Source organism: Heterocephalus glaber, unplaced genomic scaffold (genome assembly GCF_053883595.1).
Source record: "Heterocephalus glaber isolate CG9 unplaced genomic scaffold, H.glaber_assembly_v1.0 deba00000331, whole genome shotgun sequence".
Taxonomy (NCBI): domain Eukaryota; kingdom Metazoa; phylum Chordata; class Mammalia; order Rodentia; family Bathyergidae; genus Heterocephalus; species Heterocephalus glaber.
This window is the reverse complement of record NW_028258142.1, coordinates 45479676-45499412: the sequence shown is the minus strand read 5'-3', so window position 1 is coordinate 45499412 and position 19737 is coordinate 45479676. Positions and strand designations below refer to the sequence as shown.

At 36.6% G+C, this 19737-nt stretch overlaps 1 protein-coding gene and 1 pseudogene across 4 annotated transcripts in view; both read left to right on the top strand.

The window, feature by feature from the left end:
* Galnt1 (polypeptide N-acetylgalactosaminyltransferase 1) overlaps window positions 1–19737 on the top strand; it is a 119018-nt gene that overhangs the window by 83776 nt on the left and 15505 nt on the right. For all 4 annotated transcript variants that reach the window (XM_087193320.1, XM_087193323.1, XM_004855220.4 and 1 more), the window contains 5 exons: window positions 2615–2822; window positions 7074–7244; window positions 9547–9664; window positions 11775–11955; window positions 13049–13188. In XM_087193320.1, the coding sequence (XP_087049446.1) occupies window positions 2615–2822; window positions 7074–7244; window positions 9547–9664; window positions 11775–11955; window positions 13049–13188 (818 nt within the window). The remainder of the gene's footprint in view (window positions 1–2614; window positions 2823–7073; window positions 7245–9546; window positions 9665–11774; window positions 11956–13048; window positions 13189–19737) is intronic.
* Window positions 2829–7067, top strand: LOC101709539 (GPN-loop GTPase 1-like; annotated as a pseudogene).

The following is a 19737-nucleotide window of genomic DNA, read 5'->3' as shown; positions in this document are numbered from 1 at the left end:
TCTGTACCTCACTTTTGATTGCCTCTGTTGAAACTTTATTGTTATAAAGTCTATATCAAAGTCAGGGTCTGAATTAATCCATAGTTCATATCTGAAGTTATATGACATAGCCTCAGAAGGTTATCTTAAAACTTAGAACTTATACACTGTTTCTAATCTGAGGTTACTGCTGTTTTTCTTGTTTTATACAGAAGAAAGGTAAATTAGGGCCAGATTTACTAGACCCTAAATTCCTTGCACTTCCTGCTGCCCTTTACAGCTCTAGCTAATATTTTTTAGATGTTGTTTGAACAATAAAATTTTTCCTGACATTCTCAGTCTCTGACAATCTCATGCTTCCTGATGGAGGGATGCTTAGGGGTTCGTGTAGAACAGTAGATGTAAAGATATTCTTACAAACAAGATTCAGCCTCATTTTTAGACTAAACATAATCTCTTCTCATGGCTTCATTTTTGTAGAATGAGGCTTGACAGTTCCTATTCTCCTACCCAGTCATCGGCCCCTTAAGTCTATATCAACTGAAAGAAAGACACTTATTTCTTAGCCTTACTGTATGAAATCCACAAAGATGCCAAGAAAGTTTGTAAATAACAGGTTTTTGGAGTTATCGTGTCACAGAATCATGCATTTTTCATTTTGTTCATAGAGAGCAAATATTACAACTTTTAAAGATGTGGGACTTGATTTTAAGAAGCATTTTAATCTAATATTTTTGAAGATTTTAACTGGGAGAAACATTGCTTATATATCAACTTTGACTGATCTAAGGTATTAGAATATATCCCTACCACATAAGATTAATCAAATTTCAGACATAAAGTATAAATTTATGTCAGATCAGGTGTTACCATAATCCTGAATTATTCTCTCCAGAGTTCCCTTTAAAGGCAGACCTAGGGTTGAATTTTGAGTCCAGCCTTTAACAAACCATATTACCTTGATAAAATTCATGTAATATTCAGGGCCTTTGATTTTCATTTCTAAAGTATGCATAATAACACTTAACTTTACAGGGTAGTTGTGAGAATTAAGTGAGACAAATATGTAACTAGAATTGTGCCAAAAATAGTCACAAAATGTTAGCTGTTACTACAAAATGACACTGCTTACACCTTTTTTGGCACTGCTTACACATTTTTTTTCTTTTTCTTTTTTCCCATGGGTGCTTCCACCTTTTTACTTGGAATCTAGTTAGGTCTTTCTGACCTTAAGGCTTGGTTCATAAAATAATAATGGTATTTTTAAGCTATTCTCTATAGCCCAAATAATTGGAAATATTTTAGCAGAAATGGAAATTATTAGTAATCCGGTGTGATAGGACATGTAGACCTTTCTCTTACACAGATTTCATATCCCTGATTATTTCATTATTGACCCATTCTGATTTTACCAGATGAGCAAGAATCATTTTCACTCCCGTTTGATCTCCCCATTTCACCATATAGGAAGTACTTTTAGTATTTGAAGAACCTCTTAATACATACATCCTGACTTCTGTGAATCACTAAAGTCCTATTGGACAGAGCTAGTCATAGGAATTCTAGTAGTTCCATCTCAAGTATTTCCTTCCCTGGGGAGATTATCATCTTGCCTATTGTGTGGGGACTAATCGGAAAGATATTTGCCCATATCACCATCAGTAGCTTCTCTGCCATAAATACTACAGAATAATTTGATCCAAAAGATCTTTGCTCTCTGCTTTGAGTAAGTTGCACATTTTTTGCTGCTTTTTAAAGTAAGTTGTGAACTTTGAAGCTAGGACATCTTTGCCTTATGGGCATAACCTTATCTGACCTTTCCAGGATAGCTCTCTCTTTCTCCTTTTCCCTCCTCCCCACCCCCATTTTTAATTACTTTTCCCTCAAATTTTTTCCTTAGACTTGCTTGCCTGTTGAAGATCTCTGCCTACAGTACACAGTCCAGTTCTTCTAGCTTCTCTTCTCAGCTTGACCTCACTTCCTGATTCCTGATGAAAGAACTGGGTAGTCTTTAACACTATGGTGATCAGCAGACAATTTGTTTTTGCAACTGAAGAAATTTCACAATTTTCAGAACTATAGCAGCAGTGGCATATTCTGTTCCTTCTTTCTGTGGAAATCTGGATTTAATGTTCTTGAATTACTTTTTTTCTGTTGTTGATACTTAAGCATGATTAGAAAAAGAAGCATCAGGTCTGAGAGAGAGTTAGAGAAGTGTGGTGATGTACTATCGTTGGGGATGCCTGAGTCAAAGATGGTCTCCTGGTTCCACATGTAATGAAGTAGAGGCAGCTCTAATCTGTGCTGTCATGAAACAAAAAGGCTTCTGTAGTGAAATGTGTCTGTGAGGAACTGAAAGTACTTAATAAATATGTGTTAAAGAAATAATTGTGTATCAGCCAGGTGTGGTGGTGCACTCCTGTAATCCCAGCACTTGGGAGGCTGAGACAGGAGGATTGCCATGAGTTTGAGGCCAGCCAGAGCTACATAGTGAGTTCATGGCCAGCATGCAAAACAAAGCAAGACCCTGTCTGAAAAAAAAAAACCAGATTTTTTTCATATCAGAATTGCTTTACATCTGGTTTGTACCAGTTCACTTTTATTTTCATGTTGTTTTGTTTTCATAATTTTTCAGACTTTTTGAAAAGACCTCTAGAGAGTTACGTGAAAAAACTAAAAGTGCCAGTTCACGTAATTCGAATGGAACAGCGTTCTGGATTGATCAGAGCTAGATTAAAAGGAGCTGCTGTCTCCAAAGGTCAAGTGATCACCTTCTTAGATGCTCATTGTGAGTGCACAGTGGGATGGCTGGAGCCTCTCTTAGCCCGGATCAAACAAGACAGGTAATGTTTTGGAGCTTCTAAGTTTGTTCTCTTAGTGTGTTTGTCCTAAGTTTATGGTGAGTTATAAAATTTGGTATTTTAAAATAAGTACAAAAATGGGTGGGACTGGTGGAAAGATGGCCGAGCAAGGGAGTGCGGGTGAGCTCCTGGATTCAGGAGCTCCTTGGTCCTCCATGTGTCTGTTGATTTTGAGAATGGCAAGATCTGGGAAAACCACCTTTGTACAGAGGCTCACATGACACCTGCATAGCCCAAGCTCTCCACCTTGACCGATCAACCTGGACCTAGCTGAACATGAAGTTCCTTTTCCTAACACTTCGAAGTATAAAGAAGTCATGAAACAAATGTGGACTTGGCCCCAACAGTGGCATAGTGACCTTGTTCAATCTCTTTGCTACCAGATCTGATCAGGTGACAAAATTGAGAAAGCCCAGAACACTTCTAAATATGTCTCTATTGGCACACCTGGACAGATTGAAGTAATGTACCCGGTCAGCTTCTTGGACAATCATCGCCAAGGCCCAGGCATCCTCATTTCCAACAGTAGTCATCTATGTGATTCACATCACGAAGTACTAACCCAGTGACTTTCATGTCTAATACATTGTATTCCTGCATCATCCTGTACAAAACCAAGCTGCCTTTCATTGTAGCCATGGACATCATCGATCACACCTTTGTAGTGGAATGGATGCAAGATTTTGAGGCTTTCTAAGATGCTTTGAATCAAGAGACTACATATGTTAGTAGCCTCACGAGTTCTGTGAGCCTGGTGTTAGATGAGTTTTACAGCTCACTGAGGGTGGTGGGTGTCTCCACTGTTCTGGGCATCAGCTTCGAGAAACTCATGGTGCAGGTCACCAGTGCTGCAGAAGAATATGAAAGGGAGTATCCTGAATATGAGCGTCTGAAGAAATCACTGAGTGATGCAAGGAGTCAACAGCAGAAGGAACAACTAGAATGGAAAGATACGGACTCTGTAGCCTTGGATGCAGGAACCGCCAAAGACAGCATATCTCCCATGCTGAATCCTTCTGACCTGATCCTGACTCGAGGAACCTTGGATGAAGAGGCTAAGGACACTGACAGTGATACTGATGACATTGATCACACATCCTTCTGACCTGATCCTGATTCGAGGAACCTTGGATGAAGAGTCTGAGGACACTGATAGTGATACTGATGTCATTGATCACAGAGTTACAGAGGAAAGCCATGAAGAGCCAGCGTTTCAGAATTTTATGCAAGACTCAGTGGCCCAGTACTGTAAGAGAAACAACAAATAAACTATTAGGAAATTTCAAAAATAAATAAAATAAGTACAAAAAATAGTTTCCTTTCAAGTTGTCTATAAAATGCCCTGAAAAGCACTGTTAGTGAAATGTAAAGAAGACCACATGCTAAGGTTTGCAGGACAGTTTATAAATTGTCTTGTTAATGAAGATGGTTTTGGAATATATTGTTACACCTTCTTCACTAAACTGGAACAGAATAGATGGACAGTAAACTCAAAGAAGGCAGGATAAAACCTTTACCTGTCCTTGTTCTCTAAGGCTAACACTGGGGCAGCTAGGTCACGTCATCTTTATCTTCATTGGAACTATAGCCTTTAACTTAAACAGTAAAGCAAGAACTAGAAGGGCAGAAGACAAGTATGTCCTGAAATAGTTAACTGTGTATAGAAAAGTACCATAACCTTAGCTAATATAGGAAGACCATTGGTACAGTGTGTGTAGCCTATGTAGGCTTTCATGTTACACATTTTCCAAAGAATTACCTGTTGCCTGGCTCATAGCTCTTATGTTTCCAGAGCAATCCTTACTTAAGCTGGCTAGACCTATATTAGTTGAATTTCTGCTTGTCAACGCAATTTGAATTAGCAGCTGTTTGTGTTAACATTAAATTTAGATTTTAGTTTATCTTAGATTGTAGGACAAACTTTTACTAACCAAGTAGCAAATGGAGAGAGTTAAGGTTACTGTATGTATTCTACTTGTTAGCAAATGCTGAATTGTATCTCTTCCCTTTTAAAAATAAGAAAAACCAGCATTGGGCTAGAGGGAGGATCTAGCAGCTTTAGGAAAGAGAATATTGCCCTGAAGAATTAAGGGACGAGAATATCTCTATAAATTATTTTCTATAAATAATAGATGACTTAGTTTAGGAAATACCTATTTGCATAGAGATGATACACACCCTTGAGAAACAGGAGCCTAAATCCATAGAAAGCAGTGTGAGATGATGACAGCATAGAAGGGAATAGACTAAAATAACATAGTGACTTCCAGTTTGGGGTTCATGGTAGATTAGATATCCTGAATAACTGTTTCAACTGAAAAGGCTAAAATGTTGTATAAAATAGAGAAGAGATTTTTAAATGCATCATTGAGTTGTCACAAAAGTTAGAAATTTGCAAATCTCAAAATGAAAGCAAATAAGCAGTACAAATACCAAAGTCAGCCTTCACCTGTAGGAATTATACTGAACTCTGAGGACACTAAGTTTTTGCCTTGATAGGTGAACAAGATGAGAGGATAGAAGAGAAAGTGAAGGCCCTACCTAATGCAAGAACATTAATAATACCTGTATAAAGCAAGGATCTTGAAATCTATACCTTAATGTATGTGAGAATGAGAAGTAGATCTACCACCATATCAAAAAATCTTGTCTGTCTCAACTTTGGTGTGGGATAGAAGAGGGGAAATAACTCCCATAAGGATTTGTAAAAAATATAGAAAAAAATGGGAAACAATGAAACTTTCTATGAGACTAGCATAACTTTAATTAAAAATCAGAAAAAAACTACGAGGAAAATTATTGCCCAAACCCATTCATGAATGCTAGTACAAAAATCTTACAGTATCAGCAAACTGAATCCAGCAGTGTGTGTGTGACATATATATAAAATATGTGCACAAATGTGTAAAACTTATCACTGATTGATTTAGTCTGATATTACAAAACCCACTCATGAGCTAGCCACACCTGTAATCTCAACTGTTCGGGAGACTGAAGTGGCAGGATTGCAAATTTGAGGCTAGTTTAGACAATTTAAGACCCTGTCTCAAAGTTTTAAAAAAATTTTCTTTAAAGGGGGGTATAGCTTGCCTAGCCTGTGTCAAGGCCCTGGGTTCCATCCCCATAAACACAAAACAAAATAGCATCAAAAATAAATAAATATATAAATATTAATTTATGTAATGTACCCTATTAGCATGTTTTTAAAACTATGATTATAAATAAAAATATGTAGCTATTTCCCTAGATACAGAAAAATGTATTCACTAAAATTTAACATCCATTTAGTATTAGAAAATGCTTAGTAAACTGATAGAATGGAAATTTACTCATCAGTGGAAGAATAGCTGGATAAGGGGGAGAAGTGCCTCAGTAAGCAGATACTATATAGGTGAGAAAATGTTGAAAGCATTTTTAAAAATATACTGAACAAGATAAGCCCTAAAAAGAAAAAAGTTCAGAATCACCACTGTTATTATCATTAGAAATCTTTGCCTTATAGTGAGTGATACGATGAGGGAATGAAAGAATATTTATTTGTTGTAAAAAACCAAATGTTGTCAATTGCAGAAGGTAATGCTTGCCTTTGAAGAAAAATAACTATGCACAAAATAATAAAAATTTAGCAGTGTTGCTAAATGTGAGATCACTATAAAAAAATTATCTTCTCTGTACCAACAAAGGATAGTTAAAATATATAATGTAAAAAAAACCATTCATAATAGCAAGAGAAATCATGGACTGTACGTAGTTAGGAATATATTTCTCAAAAGATGCACAGCATATAAAATTATTTAGGTTTTGTTTTGTTTTGTTTTGGTACAGGGGATCAAACTCAGGACCTTGTGCTTATGAGGTAGGCGTGGTGCCACTGAAGGTTTTGTTTTTTTGAGACAGTGTTCTCCCTATGTAATCTAGGTCAGCCTTGCTGTGTAGCCCAGGCTGACCTCAAACTCACAATCCTCCTGCCTTACCTCTGGAGTATATTACATACATGGGCCACCACACCCAGCTTTTGAAATATAAAACTAGTGAAATGGCGTTGAAAGATAATCCAGGTGGAGAGAGGCTAATGCCTTGATGTAGGAAATAGCAGGACATTTTTTCACCATTGTTTTTAACATGATAGAATATATTATTATTATTTTTTAAAACATGGTATATAATTTATATAGATGTTACAGTAAGCAAGGACATTTTAAAAGATTTTAAAATTTGCTTTTATGATGTTAGGAGAACAGTGGTATGTCCTATCATTGATGTGATCAGCGATGATACTTTTGAGTATATGGCAGGCTCTGATATGACATATGGTGGATTTAATTGGAAACTCAATTTTCGCTGGTATCCTGTTCCCCAAAGAGAAATGGACAGAAGGAAAGGTGATCGAACTCTTCCTGTCAGGTAATTAATTTACATTTTCCGTAAAGTACTATTGGCAAAGCATTGTGACACTTTGGAAATCATGAGTGTATTTTGAGACACATGAAGCAGTTGTGTACCTTATATGTAATTAAGAACCATATTGCACATATATCAGTATTTTAAAGAAATTTTTCCTCCAATCATTTAGTAAAATTAGAATTTTTCATCCTGTAAATATATTCATAAGAAATGACAACACACATACATTCCTTCATCACTGTACAAACGTTTTGGTTATGTGTAAGTCCAATCAGTAAAAATAATATGTAGCTTAAATCAAAATGCCCATTTATGCCAAAGGTTGCAGTTTTTTGAATTTTTGCTTGAAATTCATACATATTATGTAGAAAAATTCGAGGTACAAGAATTTGAAATTTTTCATTATGTTTCATTGTTATGTGCCATCCCAAAAATGGAACAGTAGCCATAAAATCATGATGTCAGTATGTGAAAATATTATTGAAAACTGTGTCTCTGAACTAAAATTTTTATTGAGACTGGTATGATTAGAAAAACTTTTTTCAAACATAAATAACTAGAATTAACATAAAATACAGCAAGGATTTTCTTAATGGATTTTCTAATGTTTCTTTTGTTCCACAATTCGTCATATAATGAGGATCACATATAATGAGATAACAGTATTCATGCAGTTCAGGACATGAAATTGAAACCTTTGAGACTTCTATATCATCCTAGGATTTTTATCCCAATTGCATTCACATGGTTTTTCTGTAGTAATTAAGAGTTCCTCCAGTTCCTTCAGTACCAGGCTGTCTTTTTCTCCTAATCTGAGCTTCTCAGGTCTTCCTTTCCATGAAATCAAAGAGTTGAAAAGATTTTTCACTGTGTTCTTTTCCCAAACCAGCTTGAGTGCTTAACGGTGCAATGGACTTTCCCTCTTTATAGCTGTTAATTCAGTCTAAATCAGGAGTTCTTGAATATTTTGAAGGTGATAGACGTCTTTGAAAAATCTAATAAAAGCTGTAGATCTTCTCTAATGGGATAAAATACACACACTCTTATGGAAAGATTTAGCAGATCAGGAATCTGCTGTACTAAACAATAACTGGATGTTAGCCTGCTTCCTTTAACTCTTACAATATTAACCCTTTCTCGTTCTTTTTCTCTTCAAACCTTTTTTGTCTTGGAAACTATTTACAGTAGAAAGGTCAGTACTGCTACTGTAAGCAGGGCATGGACATTCTAGAGTTGCATAGGTGACCAGTTCATTTTAAAATAACTATCTTTATAGTATTCTCCATTCCTAAAACTTAGTTTTTCCTAGCTGGAGTCTGTTTTTCACCACACTCATCCTTCGAATCAATCTCATCCATAGAAATCAAATGATTAACTGATACTCATTTATTTAAACCCTCTTTCATGCCAGGTGTGGTGGCACACACCTATAATCCCAGCACTCAAGAGGCAGAGGCAGGAGGATCACTCTGAGTTCGAGGCTAGCATAGGCTACATAGTGAGCTCAAGGCCAGACTGAACTATATAGGAAGACACTGTCTCAAATAAAACAAATATAAATAAATATGTAAATCCTCCTTCATTATAATTTCTCTACCTAATCCCACTTTTTCCCATTCCCAACCCACCCTTTTGCATACTTGGGCCATGTTTTGATGAATTGAGGCCCCCCCCCCCTTTTTTTTTTGCAGAAAACGTACTGTACAGTACTTTGTCAGCATGGTGATCTCAATAGGAAAGTATTGCTTTTATTCCTTACTTCATCTCCTCCTTTCCTTGAAGGAAGTAGAAACTAAGTAGAAGAAAAGGACCTCACTGTTTTCATCCTGTTTAATCTTATGTCTTTGTAGTATTTTCCACCCTTTAGAACCTGGCATGTTAACACTAGCCTGAGCCTAGTTGGTTAATATACTTAATTGCCTTTGTAGTTAGTAGAAACTATGGAGTGAGTAGACAGTCAAATGGAGAGGATTATGAAGAATAGCTTCAATTTAAGGAATTTGAGGTAGAAGATCAGTCAAGACTAAGGAACAATAAAGGTGCTAAACATGGAAATATCTTTAGGACTTTGACAGAGGGAGATGTCCTGGCAAAAGCTGTCACAGGGACAGTGGATGTAGCAGTCAGCATGACCAGCGTGCATGTCAAGTCTGACACAGAACGCCCCTGGGGCCCTGTAAAGGTTTCTGAAGAGTATAAGTATCATTCTGTAATAAAACTATATAGTACTTTTAAAATCAAAAATGGAATGTAAATTTTACATCATTAAAATTAATGATACTGTATTATTATTGTATTTCAGAACACCTACAATGGCAGGAGGCCTTTTTTCAATAGACAGAGATTACTTTCAGGAAATTGGAACATACGATGCTGGAATGGATATTTGGGGAGGAGAAAATCTAGAAATTTCCTTTAGGGTAAGTTCTCTTTGAAAAAAAAGTAAATCTTGTTTAACCTCAGACATAGATATGCTTTACTTATTCATGTTGTCTCTAAATAAAAAATGAAAATTTAATTTAATATGAATTTAATCTGACTCCAGAGCCTTTGGACCATGAAAAGTTTGGTGATGTTGTTAAAGGTTCATTAGAAATTCTTTAAGCAAACAATCAAGTTAGCTTAATAGTCTAGCTATAAAATTTATACAAGATTAGGGCTGGGGATTTAGCTCAGTGGTTCCAGCGTCTGCTGTGCAAGCGCAAAGTCCCGAGTTCGATCTCCGGTACGAAAAAAAAAAACCAAACAAAATTTATACAAGATTACCTACTACTTGTTTTTAATTTCTATTATTTTCAAGGAGATAATTAAAGTTCAACAAAACAAAAACTAATATGTAGTTTATATATGCTGCTCTGGAACTTAACTTCCAAAAACATAATTTCACATCCCATTGTATGGTTTTTGTTTGATGTGAAAATTGTTTCATATAAAGCAGGTCATTTTATCAGCTTTATATTTGTTAATTTAAAAAAACAATTCTGAAATGGCTCTGAATTAATTCAGTTCACTTGATCTTATATAAAAAACTCTGCATTTCATGGTCATTAAAATCAACATTTTTTTCTCTCATTTTTGTGGTATTTGGGATTTGAACCCAGGTCCTTCACATGGAGCTACATCACCAGCCCTTTTTGACACAGGGTGTTGCTAAATTGCCTAGTCTGGGCTCAAACTTGTGATCCTCCTGCTTCAGCCTTCCAAGGCGGTATAATTACAAGCAGGCACCACTACCATGCCTGGCTTTAAAATTGACATATTTAGATGACATTGTACATTCTTAACTAATCAATTTCTTTTTTTTTTTTTTTTTTGGTACTGGGGATCGAACTCAGGACCTTGTGCTTGCGAGGCAGGCCGCGGAACCACTGAGCTAAATCCCCAGCTTAACTAATCAATTTCTAATGCATACCTTTTTATGGTAAAAACCACACTGAAGTGTATCATTATCTGAATCAGTAAGCTTATTCCCAGTGAATCCTGTCTAACTCTGTCACTTTATGATCCTGGGAAAACTTGAAGATAGTTGGCACACTAAATATTTAACAAAATCAAAACTTTTTTCTAAATGCAATTTTAATTTCAGATAGCTATGAGATTTTCAATTTAAGGGGAAGAATATATTTTGAAAGGAGGAGAAAGATTATATTAAGGATGTAAGCCCATACTTGGTGATCTTTCTTTTGACCCTTTTCAGTTTTTGTTCTAATAAATACAACAAAATATGCTATCCCTCTTACTGAAGAAGTCGTGATGGATCTGGTTTAGACTTCTAGATTCTGTTTAATGTATGAGCTGTGACACAGGTTTGGAGACATGGGACAGAAAAGTATCTAGCTGAATACTCCTTGGTCATATATTTTTTAAAGCCATGAACCACATTACAAAACACATCATACACACACTGAAATTGAACATTTCATGAGATGTTCTTGTTAACAAGAGCTGGTCACAATTCAGTTTGAATTTGTAATCCTCTTATGAGTCATAGCCTGCATTTAGAAAAATACTGCTGTTATTCATATCTTCTCTATATTTAGCCTTTAACCTATCTTTTCTGTATTCCAATCTACTTTTGGTTTATCAAAAGCAAAAATTAGAGCAACATTTATTCCTGTGGAGGTGATCAAATAGGAGCCCCACTGTATACCTTGGATACTATGAAATTCCCACTATGGAACTTGGTAGATAGCAACAGTTTTTGTTTTAAACTATCAATATCTAATGTAGTCTTCTTTGTCTTCTTTGTTGTTGTTTCAGATTTGGTAGCATGAAGGTATTTTGGAAGTTTTTGCGAGTAACTACAGGTTTTCCATTTAAGTTTAGATAAAAGCCTTTTTTTTTTTTTGGTACCAGGGATCGAACTCGGGTCCTTGCGCTTACAAGGCAAGTACCAGAACCACTGAGCTAAATCCCTAGCCCAATAAAAGCCTATTGTATTCAATTGAAAAGAAAGTGCCATAGGAAGAATGAGATGAACTTTACCTGGAAAGTAATGTTGTGTATAGTCTTCTCTGCTGTTGTTTTCAGATCTGGCAGTGTGGAGGAACTTTGGAAATTGTTACGTGCTCACATGTTGGACATGTGTTTCGGAAAGCAACACCTTACACATTTCCAGGAGGCACGGGGCAGATCATCAATAAAAATAACAGACGACTTGCAGAAGTGTGGATGGATGAATTCAAGAATTTCTTCTATATAATTTCACCTGGTTAGTTTATTTTGCATTAGAAATACAAGGCTGTACCTTTCTTGTCCCTGAACCTAATATATTCTGAGGAGAGGCAAGAAGGGTAGAAGCAAAGCTTTGATCAGAAGTGAACACTTGCCTCATAAGGTCATTGTAAGAAGTAATGAAAGTTCAGTGTAGAAAGTGCTTAGCAGAATGCCTAATATATTCTGAGCAATACTGCTAAATAATCCAGTTCAGTTTTGCTAGCCCAGGTGTTACTCATGTTCTTTTTTATTTTTTAAACCTAACCTCAGTATTTGACATTTTATTTCTGTAAGTTTTATGTTGTTAATTTTCACCTGTTTTTCCTGGTTTTGTGACTTTCTGGATTCTTGACTTTTTCATCCTACATAGAAAAATCACTTTTCTTTTTTGGTACCAGGGATTGAACTCAGGTCCTTGGCGCTTGTAAGGCAGGCAGCGAAACCACTGAGCTAAATCCCTGGCCCGAAAAATCACTTTTTTTAGCAGTGGATCATGCATTCTCCATAAGCAGGCCTTAGATACCATCTTTAAGGGTTTCATCAAGTGTCAAAATACCAACACAGAGCACTATAGCATGCTTCAAGGAACTTTTTTCTTCTTCTCTAAGTTTGTTGTTTCTTCAGTTGTGGATCTGCCTGACCTTGTTACTGTTTTATCCTTATCGTCCAGTTACTACAAAACTATCTAGTGGCAACGTGCACAATTCAGTGAGTTGTGTGAGAGAAACATGATTGGAAACAATTGCTCCGTTTAACATTAAACAAAATAGATCTTGATTTTATTTTTGTTTTGGCCTTAAAACATAATTGCATGTAGTAGTATTAGTATATATTTCATTCTCACATAAATTTTGCTTTGAAGTATTAAATGACATTTTAATGTCTTTTCTTTGTTTTATGCCTTGGAAGTGTATTCATAATATACCACTGGTATACAGTACTGTATATACATTGTACAGTGATGTATATATATCACCCAAATGATAACACCTTTTCTTTCCAGCTATTTTGTTAAAATCAACATATAAATCAGTGTGTGTTCCTAATAGAATACTAATAACTCAGAGTTAATTTATTTCTTTCAACAGGTGTTACAAAGGTAGATTATGGAGATATATCATCAAGACTTGGTCTGAGACACAAACTACAATGCAAACCTTTCTCTTGGTACCTTGAGAATATCTACCCTGATTCTCAAATTCCACGTCATTATTTCTCATTGGGAGAGGTAAAAACATACATATTGTGTTTATTTCCTCATTTTGAAAAAAGGGAGGGTCAAATTTCCAACTTCCACTGTACTTGCTTCAAAGTACCTTCATATTAAAATTGCATAACTTCATCAAGTGTGAGAAAGTTCTTGTTTACAGAGTCTGCTTCATAACTTGAAATCTTCTGATTTTTTTTTAAAACAAGGTCTTGCTATATAGTTTAGGCTGGCCTCAGACTCACTATATAGGCCTAGACTGGCTCAAACTCACAGGAATCCTCCTGCCTCAGCCCTCCTGAGTGCTGGAATTATAGGCATGCACCACCATGCCCACCTGGCCTGATTTTTTTTTTTTTTATTGCACTAGAGTTAATTAAAATAGAAATGCTCTATTCCTGACTCTTTAGGCTTTTGTTCAAGAAGTAAGACTCTTGTTACCATATAACAGTGTCTTCAGCAGGCTTGTTGTTTTAACAAAGTAACCCATTTACTTGTAAAGATAATATTTTAGTGTTAGTCCAAATGAAAACTTGAAAAATGTCAAGGTCATGATAAATTGTAAAGAACTGACAAGGAAATCTGAAAGACCATTCATAATAAATTCTTATTTGGGCACAGGTTTATTTTCCTTTGGAGATTTTAAATCTCTCTGGGCAGGGAAGTTGGAAAGAATGTTGATCACTTTTAATTATTTCTCTTAGAATTAAATTTCTTTTGAAACCTGAAGTAGGCTGCTTATTAATGGTTATAATTAGTTACTACTATATCAGTAGAGTTGAATAGTTGTCACAAAAAACATATTTCCCACAAGCCTAAAATATTTACTGTCTGGCCCTTTAAGAAAATATTTGCTGACCCTTGGGATATGCAAGCAGGAGCAATCACTGGGCTTTCCTTATCCTCAGCTATTGTTTCTGTTTTTCTTGATCACTTAGAGCCTTTATTTGAGGCATTTTCTCCAATTGATAAAATTAAAATTCCATCTTACTCCTTAAGTATAAGTAATACTCTTTCTTCCACAAAGTTCAGTTTCTGTTGGGTTGATATGCGTGGAGGTATGTGTATATTGTATAATTTTGCCATTTTCCTGCTATTCTTTCACTCTAGCAATGTGTTTCCTTAACAGGCTGGACCATCTGCAATTCATTGCAAGTCTTTATGAGCTTTTAATTATAAAATTGGCTTTTACAGAAAAAATGTGAAGGGGGCTCCAGCCTTTTTTGTGATAGAAAGTGATAGGACAAAATTTCCTTTTGTAAGTCAAGCAGCCAGTGATGATCTATGTGGACAGAGCCACAGCCAGGCCATGTGCTACCATTCAGTCTTCCTGACCCTCCCCACTCTGTAGGAAGTTGTCACTTGTTCAGTTCTTTCATTTGTTCCTAGAGTGTTTGAGTACCACCTATATGGTAGGTGTTGTTTAAGTGCTAGGAATAGAACAAGTAAAGTTGTATTGTTAATCTACAGTCTACGGGGGAACAAATTATGGAAAATCACAGAGGTGGCAAGAACAGAGGGATAGAGGATGATAGGTGAGCCTGGGTCATAGTGCTGTTTTATGTATGGTAATTGGCCTCTCATAAGGTAATTTTTGAGCAGAGATCCAAAGGAAGTAAATAAGCCATATCGATTTTTGAGGAAAGTGTATTCTAGTACAAGGGAAGATATCCACAGAGGTGCCTAAGATTTATGAAAGTATACTTGGCATGTTCCAGAAACAGCAGGGAAGCTAGTTGTCCAATATAGAGTGAACAAGTAGGAGGGTAGAAGAAGATATGGTCAATGACTTGATAGTCAAATCATACAGAGCTTGTAGGCCGTAGTGAAGATTTTAGATTTTATTCTGAGTAAGATGGAAAGCCATAGAGAGATGGCCAAACTTACTAGAAAAAGATGAGATTGCTTGCTATATGGAGCAGAACTATGTGGGAGCAAGAGTAAAACTGATGTTTTGGTGAAAGGAGTATAGTAATCAAGGATTATCTCAAGATTTTAGCCTAAGACACTAGTGCTGTGGAATTGCCATTACTGAAATGGGAAGACATAATAAAAACAGGTTCTAAAGGGATTTCGCAGAACAGTTTAGGACACTTTAAATTTAAGATCCAGGAAAAGATGGTAAATAGGTAGTGACATTAAAAATCTATAGTTTGGGGAAGATATTGGGAGTGGATATCTTACTTTAAGGATTGTCAGCATGTAGATGGTTTTTAAACCCACAAAACTACATGCTATTGGGAACTCCACAATTTAGAAATCATGGGGATGAGAAGAAATCAACAAAAAAAGTTGAAAAGAAGTAGTGAAGTAGAAGGGCAACCAGAAAAACATCCCAAAGACTGAGGAAAGGATGTGTTTGAGGAAAGAAAAAGTAATAAACTGTTGAATACTGCAGAGAAAACAACATGAATACAGAAACTGGGCATTGCATTTAACCGTGGATATGTTCTAAGCGGCCTCTGCTTCAGAGTCAAGATGAGTTTCTGTAAAGATTTTTAGGGACCCTGATGGCTTTGTGAGAGAGAGTGGGAGATGTGTAGATCATGAATGTGTATTAGTCTTGCAAGAAATTTTGTTATAAAGGAAAGCAGAGAGATGGATGGTGGCTGGAGGAGAACATGGGGTGAAGAAGGTATTTTTAAAATTTGTTTATTAAGATTAAAAATGCTGATGTGAGTGACCTAAAGAAAACATGAAGACACAAAGAAGAAAAGACCAACTTCACACCCATTAGCATGGCTTCTGTCAAGAAAACAGACAACAGCAAGTGCTGACAGGGATGTGGGAAAATTGGAATACTTGTGCACTATTGGTGGGATACTTGTGCACTATAAAATGGTATAACTGTTCTGGAAGACATTATGGAGATGCCCCAGAAAGTTAAAAATACAGGGCTAGGAATGTGGCTCAGTGGTAGAGTTCTTACCTAGCACGCACAAAGCCCTGGGTTTGATCTTCAGCACTTAAAAAAAATGAAATACATAAAAATAAATTTAAAATACAGCTACGGTATGATGAAACAATCCCACCTCCAGGTGTACTATATCCGCAAAACAGTTGAAAGCAGGGTCTCAACAAGATATTTGCACATTTATGTTCATAGCAGCACTGTTCACAGTTGCTAAGAGATGGAACCAACCCAGATATCCATGAATGGATAAACAGAATATGGTACTTACACACAGTGAAATATTATTCAGCCTTTAAAAAGGAAGGAAATCCTCACATATACTAGAACATGAATGAACCTTGAGGATATTATGCTTAAGTGAAATAAGCTGATGACAAAAAAAATATAATTCCACTTACATGTACCTAGAGTGGCCAAATTCATAGAAACAAAATAGAATGGTAGCCACGAGAGGCTGAGGGAAGATAGAGAAATTTTGCTTAGTGAGTATAAATGTTTAACATTTGCAAGATGCAAAAGTTTTGGAGATCTATTTCACAACGTGATTATACAGAACACTACTGAGCTGTATATTTGAAAGTGGTTAATATGGTAAATTTGTTTTGTTTTTGTTTTTTTGACCAGAGAAAGGGTCACAGTAGGAGGTGAAAGGAATATAGTAATCCAGTGCACAAATAGAGAATATCAAATGGGGATGTGGGAAGAGGACAGTTCATCCCTTGGAATAGGATGGGGACAAGTCCAGGTTGGATGTAGATTTGGAAGTGGAAGCCAGTGTTTATGATCATAGTGTGAGGAAATTCTCTTCTAATAACTTGACTTCTTCAGTCCAGTGCAAGATTATCTGCTGAGAGTGAAGAAGAGGATATTGATAGGTGGTGGGGTTTGGGGAAAGAAGGAAAATAAATGTCAGACATAATGCAGGGGATGGGAAAGCAAATAGGTCACAGAAGGGAGTGCTCGTTTCTGCAGCACATATACTAGATCACAAAAGGGAGCTGGATGGTGGTAAGTTAGTGAAACCATTTGGCCTGTTTGTGTTTTCCTCAGTGCCTGGGTAGGCAGTAGTCTCCCATATTTGTCCTTAGGAATTATTGAGGGTACTGCATTGTTCACTTGTACTCTCTACCTCTGAACTTTTTTGTAACTTAAGGAATTTAAAGACAAGTGAGGGGTTTGTTGTTTCTTGAGTTGCTGGTGATTCTCACTAATGTCCCTAATGAGTGTTTCCTCTGCTGCAGACCCATGCCAGTCAATAAAGGCCCAGGATGAGTGATATCCCATGGAAAGATTTATAGCAGTCACTCCTGTAAGTGGCCCTTAGAGTAGGGAATGAGAGATTGTTTTTTTCCTTTGAACTGACCCAATTTTGTACCCTGACCATTGTTAGCTGGGTCAGAGTATAGGCATATTACAGAGTCATTTGTCTAACCTATAGTAGTTGATGGCTGAGGCAAGTTGGCCTCTTAAGTACCTCTTCTCAGCTGGCTTCCTAGGTAAGTCACGGATTTTACCATCTGTGCCCTTCTTGTCATTGCCTTGTTAAATTAGCCTTATGGACCATTCATAAACCATGACACATCATCTAGGTTAAAGATCTGATATCTGGGGCAGGGTTTTCAAGCACCCAGCACTGTAGCTTGGGATGTTATGCTTGTGATCATAGCTTCCTCTCTGTGAGCTTTTCTTTGTCAATGACTGGAATTTGACTTCTCAGAGATCTTTTGTCATACTGCTAGGGCCCAGGAAAATCTGAAATCATAGACTCTAAGAGCAGAAAGAGAATTTAGGAAATTTATGATTAGAGTAATAGTTGTTAGAGTATCTGACTTCAACTAAATCTGACTTCCTTAGCTCCTATAGGACTTGAAACCAAATAAATGTGTCTCATTGTGATATCTAGTAGTTGTTAATCCAGTAGTTGAATATTCTAAACAAACCACAAAAAGCAGACAATTCAGACCTTTACCAGTTTAGCCAGTCATATGGGCTGACCAGTTGCTTTTCCAGGAAGATCTAATAATCCTAACATTTACTAAGTATATACTCTGTGTGTGTGTGTGTGTGTGTGTGTGTGTGTGTACCTGTGTGTGTGTGTACCTGTGTGTGTGTGTACCTGTGTGTGTTTGTTGTTGGGTTTTTTTGGTTTTGGGGTTTTTGGGTTTTTGGGTTTTTTTTGCAGTACGGGGGATTGAACTCAGGACCTTGTGCTTGCAAGTCAGGAACGGTGCTACTGAGCTAAATCCCCAGCTAGCATATACTGTTCTTTATGTTAAGCACCAGTCTGAATGTTTTACCAATATCAACTCCTTTTATCCTCACCTCAACACTATGAGTAGATGCTGTTATCCTCATTTCACAGGTAAGTAATATGAGGCACAAACAAAAGGTATAACATAAATAACATAGCTAAGGTCACAACCACAAAATGGAAGAGAGGGATTGAACACAGGCAGTCTGGCTTGAGAGACTACAGTCTTAACCACTAACATATTTCATATTTGACTGGTGTTTCCCTTATGGCCAAGAATGAATAGTTGAATCCAGATTTCTAAACATGCTTTAGCAACTCTTATGTTGTCCACTCTAAGAGTACCAGGAGTCTGGAGGAAACTGTACCAGAAACCAAGAAACCAAAACTCTCATGTCTTGGCCTGGTTTCCCAAGAATGAGCACACTCATAATTATTTTCAGCTCCTAAGTGAAAAATAGCAGGGGTAGCCATGTGTACCTAAATTGGTACTTTAGGAATGTGTTTGAAGAGTTGCTGGCTCTGTGGATTTGGAAAGAACCAATACTTATTCTATGCCTACTGTGTTTCAGTCCCTGATCGAAGCTCTGTATTATTTCACTTAGAGCTGCTCTTCTGTATATCGGCATCTAGACCTGTACATCCAGTGCAGTGTCCATTTGCTTTGTTAAATTTAATTACAATTGAATAAAATTTAAAACTTAGGTCCTTAGTTACACTAGCCACATTTAAAGTGGTCAGTAAACACATGTGACTAGTGGTTACCATATCGAACAGCACAAATCTAGACATTTCCATTCTTACAGAAAGTTCTATTGTATGATACTAGAGACATAAACACAGATAGCCAGCACCAGATGTGTCTGTCTGTATCATGCCGTGCTACCCTGCCATTCTGCAAGTTTCTTCTTACCCAGCCCCTAAGTTGAGAAGTCCATATTTGGGTTATCAAACTTGGTGTTTCCAAAAATCATAACAAGTATGTACCCTGTGTAGTTTTCCTTACTCCTAAATAATTTAGAGTTCTTCTAAAACAATTATCACAAGATGTATCATATCACATTTCCAAGGGATTCTGCCAATATTCAACTCCTTGCTAGGTAAAGGAGAACACCCGGACCATAATGGTACTCAGGAATGTCTGCTTCAACCAGGAAAAGGTCCCTTCTTTTCACACATCAACTCAGCCTTTTAGTTTAAAGATCGCTAATAATTTAGAATCTCAGTTGCCATTAGACATCCTGATGAATAGTGAGTATGTTACCAAACAAGGTGACATCCTCTTTCGGAGATAGTCATCAAGATGAGATTAGGCAGGAGAACAAACTAGAAGGGATTCAATGTATTATAAGACTATGGAGAAGTTAACTCTATACTGTGGAGAAGTTAACTATACTATATACAT